Raw genomic sequence first — 13,791 nt, forward strand, 5'->3', positions numbered from 1 at the left:
CCACCCCCCCCCCACCCCTACCCCACCTCAGCCAGAGGGCTCTCTTATACTTAGGCTGGGGAAAAGGGAATGTGCCCTTGTTGAGGCCCTCAGCAAAAATGTGGCCCATTCTCAGTGGCCAGAAGACTGCAGAAATACTCCAGGTAGGTAGGTCAGTTCATTGGGTGAAAGACGGAGTATTCTCAATCTTTACTCCAAACTGGAATTTCTCTGGCTGGAGACTGGATCTCTTACCTCTGGCTGTAAGAACTTTCTCATATTCACAGCCCAGCTTAAATTCTATCTCCTGAAAAAAAGGCTTTAGCTTTGCTTCACCAAAAGCAGCCCCCCATACCTGTCCCACTCCCTTGAAAGTCATCTCTCACATCTATTCATCCTATTCTCTCCTTCCTTCAGCCTCTGGTTTCTTTCTAGTCCCCTGTGCTAATTCTTGCCTCTTTGAATTTCTGTTGAGGTTTCCAAACTGCTGTTAATGTTTTAAAATTGCAAGCAGCTCTCTTGATGCCCAGGAGAGGACACGAGTTGTTTCTATCTCCTAAGAGAAGCTCTCATGCGCAATGACAGGCAAACTCCTTACATGCACTTAACACTTCCCAATTCAGAAAATACTGTACATTACCATATGTAAATTTTTTAAAAAAATGTTTATTTATTTTAGAGTGGGGGGGGGAGAAAGAGAGTAGGGGAGGGGCAGAGAGAGGGAGACACAGACTCTGAAGCAGGCTCCAGCTTCTGAGCTGTCAGCACAGAGCCCTATGTGGGGCTCAAACTCACAAACCACGAGATCATAACCTGAGCCAAAGTCAGACACTTAACCAACTAAGCCACCCAGGAACCCCTGTACATGACCACATTTAACCTAAACGACAACCTTATGGGGATTCTAATTGTTTTAAATCTCATTTGGAAAGATAAAGATAAACTGAGGCTCAGAGAACTTCAGTAATTCCAGTCACATGGCTACTAGAGGAAAAAGGGAGACTTCAAATAAATGAAAACTTGGGATTTTCTGACAGGTCCCCCCTCCCCTGCCTCTGCCACCTGCTTTTTTCTTTCCATTATAACTTGTTTTTGTGGCATAGTGCAGAAATTTTGCAACTCAAGACTTTTCATCATCATGAATTTCCTGAAGTAAATGCTTCCTGAAGAACAGGAAGGATGACCCGATTCCTGCAAATAAGGACTTAAAATAAGGTATTGAAATGTGTCTTCTTCCTTGCCTTTCAGCATGCTGATGAGCTAGGCTATCAGCTTGTCACTTCCCTTATGAACAATGTAGTCATTTCTTAACTAGATAATCCACACTGACCCTGGAAGAGAGTCAGCCACACGGAAATCCCTGTCCTGATTGCTAAGAACAGCAGCCACACCAGGCCAGCTCTGCCCCAGCGTGGCCCTGGTCTAAAGCAACCGACACTCTGATCCAGCCACTCCAAAGCCATTTACTGCTGACGTACATCTTAAAGCAGATATTTTCCATGAGAAATGTGTAGCAGGGTTTGAATAGAAGTTATCAGACAAGGAGTTTTCGATGAGCATCAATCTTGTGCTCCACAAAACTCTATTTGGCCTTTTTTGCAAGGGAGAAAATAGTAATGCATGGTGACCAGGTGATCTCAATTAGTGTCATTAGTGAGGGCCAATGGACACCATGTGCCCCTGGATGGGATGCCCTGAAAGCCACATGACATCCTGCCATCACTTAGGTAGCAATCTGTCCAGGAATGCATGCTCTGAGTCTAAGCTATCTGAGGAACATTCTATGAAGTAAATGCCCTTACTCAACATCAGTATAATGAAAAATGATAGCAAAGGCTGGAGAACAATTCTAGATCAAAGAAGACTAAGGAGACATGTTAATTAAATGCAATACATGATTCTGGACTGGGTCTATTCTAGAGACAAAAAATATAAAGCCAGTATTGGGACAGTTAACAAAAGTGAAATATACAGATAAAAAGTAGCATAATACCATTAAATTTCCTGAATCTTATAACTTTATTATGATTATGTTAAGAGAGTACCCTTGTTCTTGAGAAATACAGACTGATGCATTAAAGGGTAATGGGGCACAATGATGTTACCTAATCTCAAATAGTTCAGAAAAATAATGTATATGTGTTGAGGTAAGTAGAGAGAAAGAAAAGGAGTAAAATAAAATAATAAATGTCATAAACTAAACATGACAAAAATTAAAAATTGGCAAATCTGGGTAAAGACTATATAGAAGTTCTCTATTCTTGCAACTTTTATCTAAATTTGAAATTATTTTTTTAAAAAAAATAACTCTATGATGGTAGAGTTGAAATTCCTGATTAAAGATTCATTGAGGGGAGAGGGATCAAAAACTAAGTACATCCAGTAACACATGCACTAGCATTTAATTGTCTGAGTCAGTGTTTACTAACTAGCCACTAATAGAAATGACTGATGATACAACTACTGTTATTTCCTCCAAACTGACTTAGTTGAGTTTAAACACAGCTGCAAATTAAAAATTCTCAAATAGCCGGATCCCATGCAACTGTTAGGGGTATGTGTTCTCTGCCTCTAATTGCATATTTAAAACAAAACAAAAGAAAACAAAACAGGGCAATAATCATTGCTGACATGATCTCAGGTATTGCATGTGGCCCTGGTTTTACCCGTTTCCTCTATTTCCCCAGACTGGCAGCAGTAGGTCTCAGGCATTTCTTATTACTCAGGCATGGTGCCAAGGAAAAGTTTGAGCTATTCTCCTTTTCTCCAGGACCCTGGCCAGCAAACTGATACCAAGCCCAAAAGCAGCCCTTTGGAATTCAGTCCTTTCCTGCATTTCCATTCAACTGCCAAATTAGTCTTCGACCCCTCTCCAGTGCTCCAATTCAGAAAACCAAGTAGAGATGGCTCTCTATAACCAACACGTCACAAATCTGGGTCCCGAAGAAACAGAAGGTTTTCAGACCCTGCTCTTTCAAACAAGAGTTTCATGCCTTGGCCTGTATGCTCACCTCAAATGCTAGGATCCATATTTAATTACTCTTACCCAGTCAATTCCAAATCACATTCAGCAAATTTCAAGTAAAATATCCTAGCTGTCAGTTCTCCACACATGCCTGCCAAAAACCAAAACTCCTGCTGAAAATATTTTTCTCATGAAAAAGATTTAATTAAATTTAATTAATAAAGAATGATTCTTTTAACTGGTGATTGACAGATTAATGCCTATGCAAGACTGGTTATGTTTCTGCAGTATCATCTTCTTGCCCCATGGATCTATCTTAGGGCTCTTTCCCTAAGCTCTCTTTTCCCTTACAGGTCCTTCCCATGATATCAATGACACTTTGTGTTGATGTCTCAAAAATCTCAATTTCCAGAAAGATTTCCTCTTGCGACTCTAGGCCTTATCCCTAATTGCTTTTCTGACAACTTCAGCAATTGGGAGCATTTGGAGATAGAGGTCTAGAGTCTCAAGAAGGAAATCTGTCTGGAGACAGAGATTTTTGAGACATCAGCACATAAGGAGTGTACCTATAATTCATCATGTCCCAGACGCATCATTATCTTCCTGTCCTTACCAACATCTCATGTAGGCACCACTTTCTACCACATGGCCCAAACCAACCCACTCCACATCCACTCTTCACACAACAATGGGAAACAGCTTTTATAAACATCAAGCATGACTGTGTTTTTCCTTGCTTTAAATGTGGCTCTCCAGTAAAGTCCAAATTTCTTTACATAACCTTTTATGAATGGCCTCATACTTACCTCCCTGAAGACCTTTTTTATTATTACTTCTTACCTTTCTTTGCATTCTAGGTTCCAGCCATACTCTGCTTAATGTCACCAGATATAAAATGTTTTTTCTCCACCTCTAGACACATATTATTTTCACTGTCTACAAGGCTCTCACTTGAACTTCACCTGGCTGATTTCTTCAGGATCACATGTGTCAGGAAACTCTTGGGAAAAGCTCTTGGGTCCAGCCACACTGCCTCTTCCACCACCATGCACTCATCTCGGGACTTTGCAACACTATTCCTTCTGCTTAGAACTCTCTCCCCTGAGATAATTTAATGGCTTGCCTGTCCTTCTTTAAGTCTTACTCATACATCACTTGCCCCAGAAGCTCTTCATTGACCACCATATTTGAAATTGCAGCCTTTAGCTTGACAATCTTAATTCTCTTGTAGCTTGACATTTCTCTACAACATTATATCTGACACACTACACACTACTGTATTTATTTGCTTGCTTGTCTGTCTCCCTCATAGAACGTAAGCTCCATGAGGGGAAGAATTTTTGTCTGTTTGCTCATTCTACTAGACCAGCACTGTAGGAATATTACATATCTAGAACATAGCAGATGTATAGCAAAATTTTTTTTAATAAACAAATGAAAGATTAAATACATTTTCTGGCTATTCCTCTCCCCAACACACAAATATAGGTAGAAACCCCAACATCATTTCATTTTAGAAGGAGAATATCTTTGTATAGCTTATGAAATGTAGTATTCTAAGGAAAGCACAGTTTGAGATCCTCAGGTCCCTGATATCCTATTATTTAACAAAAGAATATTACAAAATAAAATATGTACCTGGAAAATAAAAGCCATTTTCATCAGATCTTGCAATAACTTTCTGGCCTTTGAGGGGATCCAATTTTTTTGATTTGACTTTCTTTGTTGGATTTCCTGGAGATTTCTGTTGCTAAAAAATATAAAACATTAATAATTGATTTAAAAAGTCAACAAAGAGTGAAAATCACAGATACAGGGTAGTCTGGGATTCTCTACTAAGAATTGCACTATCAAAAATTACAGAACATACATATACTTTGTATAATCACTCTGGAGTACTTCCTGTTCTATGATATTGGGAATAGGATTTTAAAATTGGACTGATGGGGCACCTGTGTGGCTCAGTCAGTTAAGTTTCTGACTCCAGCTCAGGTCATGATTTCACAACTTGTGAGTTTGAGCCCCACATTGAGCTCTGGCTGGCAGCTCGGAGCCTGCAGCCTGCTTAGTAGTCTGTCTCCCTCTCTCTGCCCCTCCCCTGCTTGTGCTCTATCTCTGTCTCTCAAAAATAAACATTAAAAAAATTAAATAATAAAATAAAATTGAACTGATATATGGGAACCACTGTCCTTAAGAAGTGAGACAGAATTTGCAGCCTAAACCTAATCAAACTGTTAACACACAAAAAAGGTCAACTTTTTCCAGAGAATTTAAACAGGATCCATGGTCTTAAAACATAGTATTCAATATATCCAGATACAATCCAAAATACAACATACTTGTATTTGTTTATTTTAACACTTATTTTTGAGAGACAGAGACAGAGTGCAAGTGGGGGAGGGGCAGAGAGAGAGGGAGACACAGAATCTGAAGCAGGCTCCAGGCTCTGAGCTGTCAGCACAGAGCCCGATGCAGGGCTTGAATCCACAAACTGTGGGATCATGACCTGAGCCAAAGTCAGATGCTTAACTGACGGAACCACTCAGATGTTCCTACAACATACATTTAAAAAGCAAGCAGGGGCACTTGGGTGGCTCAGCTGGTTAAGTGTCTGACTTCAGCTCAGGTCATGATTTCACAGTCTGTGAGTCTGAGCCCAATATCAGGTTCTGTGCCAACAACTTGGGGCCTGGGGCCTGCTTCGGATTCTGTGTCCCTCTTTCTCTCTGCCCCTCCCCCACTTGCGCTCTGTCTCTATCTCCCTCTCTCAAATATAAGATTAAAACATTAAAAAAAAGATTTAAGAAGCAAGCAAATATAACTGATTTTCAAGTTAAAAGGTGACCAATAGATCGTAATACTGAGATGACCCAGGTGTTAAAATAATCAGATAAAATCACTTCTTGTCCTTTTGGCTAAGATCAAGTGTAGAATAATCAGATAAAGACTCTAAATCAGCAATTATAACCACGGTCCAAGAGGTTGAACTCTTGAAATGAATGAGAAGGTAGTTGTTTTCACCAGAAAATAGAAACTATATAAAAAAATACAAATTTCAGGAGTAAAAAAGCACAATATCTGGAAGAGCTCAACAGCAGAATTGATATGACAGAAGAAAGAAACTTGAAGACAAATCAACAGAAATTATCTAATCTGAAGAACAGAGGAACAGAGGAATTTTATTTTATTTTATTTTTTTGAGAAAAATATTTTTTAAAACGAGCAACATCCTTCCTGTTCAGATAACTCATTCAAACCCCAGGTCAATTATAATCTCTCTGGGAAGACTTTACCCCAGGCAATTTCAGGAAAAGCAAAACGAAGAACTGCTCTCTAATTTCCAAATGGTACCGTATAAGTCAAGGCTCGAAGTGAATGTCACACTGTGTCCACTACATGAAGAAACTGGTAGCATCATTTTGATTTGTAAAGTCCAACTCTAAAATCCTGCTTTCTATGCTTGTTAACTGATCATTAGTAGAAAGATCCACTATCCTCCATTCCCCTAAACCCCAAAACCCCCATTACATCAACCAGAACAGTCATTACATTTAATTTCCAATAAATTTTAGAACCAGTGCTCTTGTAAAATAAATTTAAAATGAATTATTAGAAAACAAATTTAAAAAACAGACATATGGCATTTGATCTTCTAGGTAAGATCTATTTAATCATTCTGGAAGGCAAATAGCAAATGGCTTGGGAAAGAAGACTTGAATTCAAAGTGCTAACAGACTGGTGGTTTACCATTTTCTTCCTCTGGTATTTCATGGCCTGATTGCAAGGCTGCCCAAAACACAGCAGTGGTACCAGGGTGCAGGCAGAGGGCTCTAGAAGCCCTGTAGTTCTGGCTTAATGGAAAAAGGGACTCCTAACACTCACAAAAATTACAGAAATCCCCCTCTTCTTCTCAGACCCCAGTCTGCAAGCAGTCCTGTGGTAGGGGCATCAATGTTGGCAGAGTGAGCCCAAAGGAGCTAACTCTCTGAAGGAATCTTCTTATGTGGTTAGGGGTGCTGTGGTTCCAAGAGGGTGAGGTGAACACCCAGTGTTCTCTCTCTTTCTCTTTTTTCTGGCCCCTGTTTGGCCCCAGATACAATTAAGTGAGGCATGCAGCTGAGCTGAGAACATAAAACCTTACATCTGACTAGAGGACTGAAAAGAGGAACCCCAGGAAAGCAGAAATTACTGGAAAGATTATTTATATTACAAGAGGGAAGGCCAAGTGTTACCCCAATTCCAAACCAAAGATACCACAAGAAAAGGAAACTGTGAACCTATATACTCTTCATGAATATAGATGTAAAAAATCTGTAAGAAACTATTTGTAAATAAATCCAGCAGCATGCAAAAAGGATTGTACATCATGACCAAGTATCTTAGGAATGCAAAGCTGTTTTAAGGCCCACAAATCAATTAATGTGACATACCATATTAACAGAATAAAGGATAAGGCCATATTATTAAACACATGGATAAAGAGTCCTTGACAAAACCCAATGCCTTTCACAATGAAGACTCGTAACAAACTAGGAACAGAAGGGAACTTCTTCAACTTGGTGAAAGTCATCTATGAAAAGCCTATAGCAAACATGATCCTTAATGATGAAAGCCCTTAAGATCAGAAACAAGACAAGGCTCTCTATCTCTCCTACACACTGTACTTGAGTGTGTACTTGAGTGTACTTGGTTCTGGCCAGTACAATTAGGGCAAGGAAATATTAAAGGCATCCAGGTCGGAAAGGAATAAATAAAACTGTCTTTATTCATGAATGCTATGATCCACCCAGCTACTACCAGAATTAATTAACAAGTTCAGCAGGATGTCATGATACAAGATAGATCTAAAAAAACAAATCAATTGTATTTCCATGTACTAGCTATGAATAATCTTAAAATAAAGCTAAGAAAAGAATTCCAAGGGGCGCTCGGGTGGCCTAGTTGGTTAAGCATCCGATTTTGGCTCAAGTCATGAGTTGGAGCCCTGCATAGAGCTCTTCTACTGACACCTCAGAACCTGGAGCCTGCTTCTGATTCTGTGTCTCCCCCTCTCTCTGTGCCTGCTTACACTTGTCTCTCTCCCAAAAATAAACATTTTTAAAAATTAAAAAAAGAGTTCCATTTATAACAGCTTCAATAAGAACAGAAAATTTTGGAATAAACATCAAAATAAGTGAAAGAACTACACAGTGAAAACTAGAAAACATTGCTGAGAGAAATGAAAGATCTAACAAGTGGAGTGACATACCATGTTATGGATTGGAAAATTTGATATAGTTAAGACAGCTATTTTTCACAAACTGATCTCTAAATCCAATATAATTCATATCAAAATCTCACTAAGTTTTTTGTTTTGTGGGTTTTTTGCAAAAATTGAGATACAAAACTAAAGGTGCCAAAACAATTTGGAAAAAAGAACAAATCTGTAGGAAGTGCAGTACCTACATAAGAATAGTCCTGTGGCCAAAGGAACAGTATTGAGAGTCCAGAGACAAATCTTTACGTTCGTAGTCAATTGATTTTCAACGCTTTGGGAAAAATTTTTGCAATGTTTTAAAAATTTAAACATAAATGTATTATACGTCCCAGATACACCACTATTAGATATCTAGCTACAAGAAATGAAAACTTGTATCACACAGAGACTTCCATGTATTCGTATCAGCATTATCCACGATAATGAAAAGTAGACATAATTCAAATGTCCATTAACAGGAAATGGATAAACAAAATGTCATATATCCATACCATGAAATATTATTGAGCCACTTATATATAAAACATATAGAAAAGGCAAATATAGAGAGACAGAAGCTGACTTTCAGAGACTGACTGCAAATGGGTATGAGGGGTCTTTCTGGGGTGATGGACGTGTTCTGGAACTGGATTTTGGTGTTGGTGGTTGATAGCTCTGTCAGTTTTACTAAAAATCACTTAATTGAAATAGGTAAACTTTACAGCATGAAAATCATATTTCCATAAATCTGTGGGTTTTTTTAAAGGATAAAAATAGACAGCTGTTTATTCTGGTTTGCTAGATATAACCATTCACAGCATTTTGCATACAGTGGAGTCAATGAGTGAATGAGCACAGAACCTTCTGAATCTACTCTTAAATCAAAAGATAAACCAAATAGGCATTTTTCTTCAAATTGCTACATTGTGGAAATGAGGATTTTTTTTCCTTATTTCTTTTTTCACTTTTTAAATTTCTTGACCATTAACTTATTAATTCTTGGGTCCTCCATCCTAATCAGAGTGCCCCATAACATCATTCTCCAGCTCCTCTTTGCAGACCATCAAATGCCCCTCTCCTCCCTGATGCAAAGCCAATATAAAGTGCTTCCACATGCTTTTTTTCTTTTTTAAATATCTTATTTTATTTCTGAGAGAGAGAGAGAGCGTGAGCAGGGAACGGTCAGAGAGAGAGGGAGACACAGAATCTGAAGCAGGCTGTCCAGGCTTTGAGCTAGCTGTCAGCACAGAGCCTGACTCGGGGCTCAAACCCACGAACCGTGAGATCATGACCTGAGCCGAAGTCAGACGCTTAACCAACTGAGCCACCCAGATGCCCCTCCACGTGCTTTTTTGTGTCTTTCTTTTTTTTTTTTTTTTATAATGCTATAGCTATGTTACACATAAAGTATTCAACATTCATATACACGTTTTCAGTTAAGGAAGACACTAATTTATGAAATGATTGACTGTAACAACTGAAATACACCTAGTCTGAACACAATTTGTCTTGGGTCACTGTTCATGTTCAGTATAATTTGGGCTCATTTCCCTGGTACCCTAAGGAACTGGGTTCTGTTGCAACCATCTATCATGTGGATCTGTTTGGAGATGCTTTTCAGGTTCATCAGAAGAAGTGAGAGTATGGTTTATTTCTGGGGAGATGAAAATGAAGAGCAAGGGCCTCAGAAGTGAAGAAATAATGAACTAAAGGCTTAAGGTCTCTTGCAGAACTGTGGGATATTTGCTTGTTTGTTTATTAATTTTAAATGTTTATTTATTTACTTTTGAGAGAGAGCACAAGCGGGGATGGGGCAGAGAGAGAGAGAGACAGACACAGAATCTGAATCAGGCTCCAGGCTCCAAGGTGTCAGTACAGAACCCGATGCTGGGCTCAAATCCACAAACCATGAGATTGTGACCTGAGCCAAAGGAGGACACTTAACTGCCTGAGCCACCCAGGTGCCCCAGAAATAGGATACTTAACAAGCCTTCACACCTTTGCTGCTTGTGGCCTATGCAGCCATGGACAGAAATGTAAGCTGAATACCATCCTTCTGTTTATGATCCATTTTCACTGGATTTTACTGGAGTCCCTTCATACCCATGGAATTTCTATTTTTACCGATGGCGGTTACTATGTCAAAGAGGTGAATGTTACCTGTTTGCTCCTGGGCTTTCACCCAGAGGGGAAACCTAAGCACTCCTTCAGAATGACCGTCTACAGTCTGAAATGGCCTCAAAGAGCAGAGACTGAACCAGGAGACAGGAGAAATATGACCAACTGCTGCCCAGCTGGCTGTGTGACTTTGGGCAATCTTTTTATGTTTCTGGGCTTCCATTTTTGCCCAGAGATGGTAAAAACTCAATGATCTCTAACATCTTCTAATTCTCTATTTCTTCCCAGAAGACCCGAGGCATTACTATTTCTATACTACTGGAGAAACTGTCAGTCCATGTGTATACAAAGACAGGATACTAGCATGATATCTTTGTTCGCAGTTTTCACAATATAAGGGAAATGGAACAACCAGAACTGTGAACGTGAGTAACACAGTATTCCATCATAATACTCCAAAGAGATGCCCACATCACAGTTTCTTATGATCAGTTCCTTGATGGAAGACTCCGTGTAAAGTATTCTCATCACTAGTAGAATTTAGAATCTTGGGAATCCGGAACGTACCAAGTTATATCACCTGTTGCTTAAAAACCTCACCTCTACATAAAGTTTAACTTCCAAAGCCACCTTGCTTCATGCCACCAGTGTCCACCACAGACCAGGCAACCATCGAGGTCACTAGATAGCCTTTCCACCTCCAGATGCATAACACCCTGATTTCCAAAAAAATGTCCACAATGATCCCAGAAAGGCAATTCCCCCCTTCAGATTTCAACAATATAACAGATAAGCCACTTACTAGAATCTATGCCTACATACATTTAAAGTTCCTTTTAAAAATTCTTTTTATTTCTTTATTTCTTTAATGTTTTTATTTATTTCTGAGAGAGAGAGACAGTGTGAACAGGGGAGGGTCAGAGAGAGGGAGACACAAAATCTGAAACAAGCTCCAGGCTCTGAGCTGTCAGCACAGAGCCCAACGCGGGGCTCGAACTCACAAACCGTGAGATCATGACCTGAGCTGAAGTCGGACGTTTAACCGACTGAGCCACCCAGTTGCCCTCCTTTAAAAAATCTAAATGAGTATAATCACATTTATTTAACTAGCCCTCTTTATCTCTACATTCCAAATATCAATTCTCTCAACATCCTAGCCAGAAGCTAACTGATGAAAATGCTTTCTACATTTTCACAGGTACAAATCTGTGAAGTCAATGGCTTGAAATCATCAGAGCGATCTTTTATCTCTATAGTTGTCACTCACTTCCCAAGTCATCTTATATAGAACCACCATTCACTCTGTGAAGACCTTCCTGCTTGAGCAACAATGAACAGCAGCAACACAGAATACTATGTAACTTTATGGAAGGAACTATTCACTCTACACTCAATGATTCATCCACACTACTGCACAATCCATTCAGCTACACTACAGATTAAGTAGAGTAGCCACGGGAAACAAACCTATGGGGCCAGCTTTAGTGCAACGATTCATTCCACAGAAATAGAATATTGGTTTGCTGGGATGGAAGGATATCAGTAAGAGCAGCTACACACAGCATTCCTTCAGCCACAATGTTGACAGCATCTTTCCAGAAACCCCACATGCCAGAATTTTCAAATCTTGACAAAAACTTGAGAGACACTGTACAGCCTATACCACAGAACATGCCCGGTGCTGTTGTTTTCCTGGCATGCCTTCACCTACGCACACACAAAATACAAACATGTGACTGAATTTTAAAAAGAAATCCAAGGAGGATGAGAGTGAGAAGGGGTGGAGAGTGGGAACAAAAATGCTAGCTCTAAATAGAAAAGGCAACATCTCTCTAGGCTTAGGGGCATGAGAATAGCTGCATGTCAGTCTCAGTGGAGAAGTCAGATGGGCAATGATGCTGGCAGTAAGCATGCTGTCCACTGGGTAATTTGTTGCCTTGTTTCCAAAATTCAGAGATTCCAATTCATTTCCTTGCCAGATTTGATTACCAGGTGATGCAGAGCAGAATCCAAAATGGTGCCACCCTTTTTTCATTTATGACTTAAATTCAAGGTCACACGCTCAGGTTTGCATTGGTTGGGACAGTAAAGTTATTCAATGCTTGATGCTTTAACATTTCCCATTTAACAATGTGCTTCCACACTACATATAGGATGCATTTTATAATGTAACTAGAACTAACCTTTGCCTCCAAATCTTGTTATGAAGCCACTACTAAGTACTTTTTTTTCTGCCCTAAATCATTGAACTGCTGAAACCAGCAACTCCAACATGCTTCTCTGTCTACGTTCTGTCTTAAAAACCAACTAAAGTCTGTGACTGCTGTAATCAACACAATATTTGTAGTATCAAGTATGTTTTGACCTTTCCTTTCTCTAGGCCACCTAAATATAAGACCAGAACATTTGCAAACTGTCTCTGCAAATCATTCAACTTCCCCCTTTAAAACCTTGGTGAGAAGGACAGGGCCAGCCTGGAGCATTTGCTGACCTTCACTATCTCTCTCCTCATTTAGATTTAGAGGGGTTTCCTCCACCCTGAGAATATCTAGGGTCTGCACCTCTTTTAAAAATGGGTTCTGGAAAAAGAATGAAAAGACCTTATAGGAAAATGTAAACCAGGAACGGACTACTCTGATCCAGCCCCTCTCAGCCACGGAGTGACCACCCAAGCAATGAGTCAGAAGCCTTTGTATGCTTCCCTTCCCAAGGCATTTGCATTTTAACAGGAGGCAAACTATCTTGTCAAAGGTGAAGCTCTAAGGGGAATGTCCTGCCTCAGCCCACAGCTAAGTCCTCTTGCAAGACCTCTCAGAAGCACAGCAGGTCAGCACTGGGGCCCACAGGGACACTAAGGATATTGCACTCGAATGCAAGGCTTAAGGAAACGCTGTGGCCATGAAGGGAGAATCATTATCTCCTGTAAGGAGTCTTGGACACCTAGACTTGCTTTAAAATCCAAAGGACGGGGCGGAGAGTGCTTTTCTGGAGGTGTTGTTCCATTCTTCCTCAGGGAAGGTGTAACTTTAGAAAACACAGCACGAGAAATACACATCCCCAGAACTTAGATGCAGCTTTCACTTCCCTCTCCTGGGGGCTGCTTCCTGAGCAGGTGGCCGCTGAGTGGCTGAGCTATCTGGCCTTACCCTCCTCCGAGTCTGTGGTTCTGGTGCAGTGTGAGTGGCTCCTTAGGAAGCAGAGGAAGCCAATCACAGGATGAAGAGTCAGATGCTTAACCAACTGAGCTGCACAGGTGCCCTTTATTTTATTTTTAAAAAACTTTATTTATTTTGAGAGAGAGAGACAGAGTGCGAGAGCGCACAAGTGGGAGAGGGGCAGAGAGAGAGAGAGGAAAAAGAGAATCCTAAGCAGGCTCCATGCTGACAGCTCAGAGTCGGATGCAGGGCTAGATCTCACCAGCCATGATGAAACCATGATCTGAGCTAAAATCAGAGTCAGATGCTTAACTGACTGAGCCACCCAGGCGCCCCTA

The 13,791-nt window shown here is 40.1% G+C and overlaps 1 protein-coding gene across 1 annotated transcript in view; it reads right to left on the bottom strand.

Annotated features, from left to right (window-relative positions):
* VWA3B (von Willebrand factor A domain containing 3B) overlaps nt 1–13,791 on the bottom strand; it is a 208,443-nt gene that overhangs the window by 18,201 nt on the left and 176,451 nt on the right. Inside the window, exon 23 of the mRNA XM_077749344.1 lies at nt 4,583–4,694. Within this exon, the coding sequence (XP_077605470.1) occupies nt 4,583–4,694 (112 nt within the window). The remainder of the gene's footprint in view (nt 1–4,582; nt 4,695–13,791) is intronic.

Source organism: Crocuta crocuta, unplaced genomic scaffold (assembly GCF_008692635.1).
Source record: "Crocuta crocuta isolate KB4526 unplaced genomic scaffold, BGI_CrCroc_1.0 scaffold118, whole genome shotgun sequence".
NCBI lineage: Eukaryota > Metazoa > Chordata > Mammalia > Carnivora > Hyaenidae > Crocuta > Crocuta crocuta.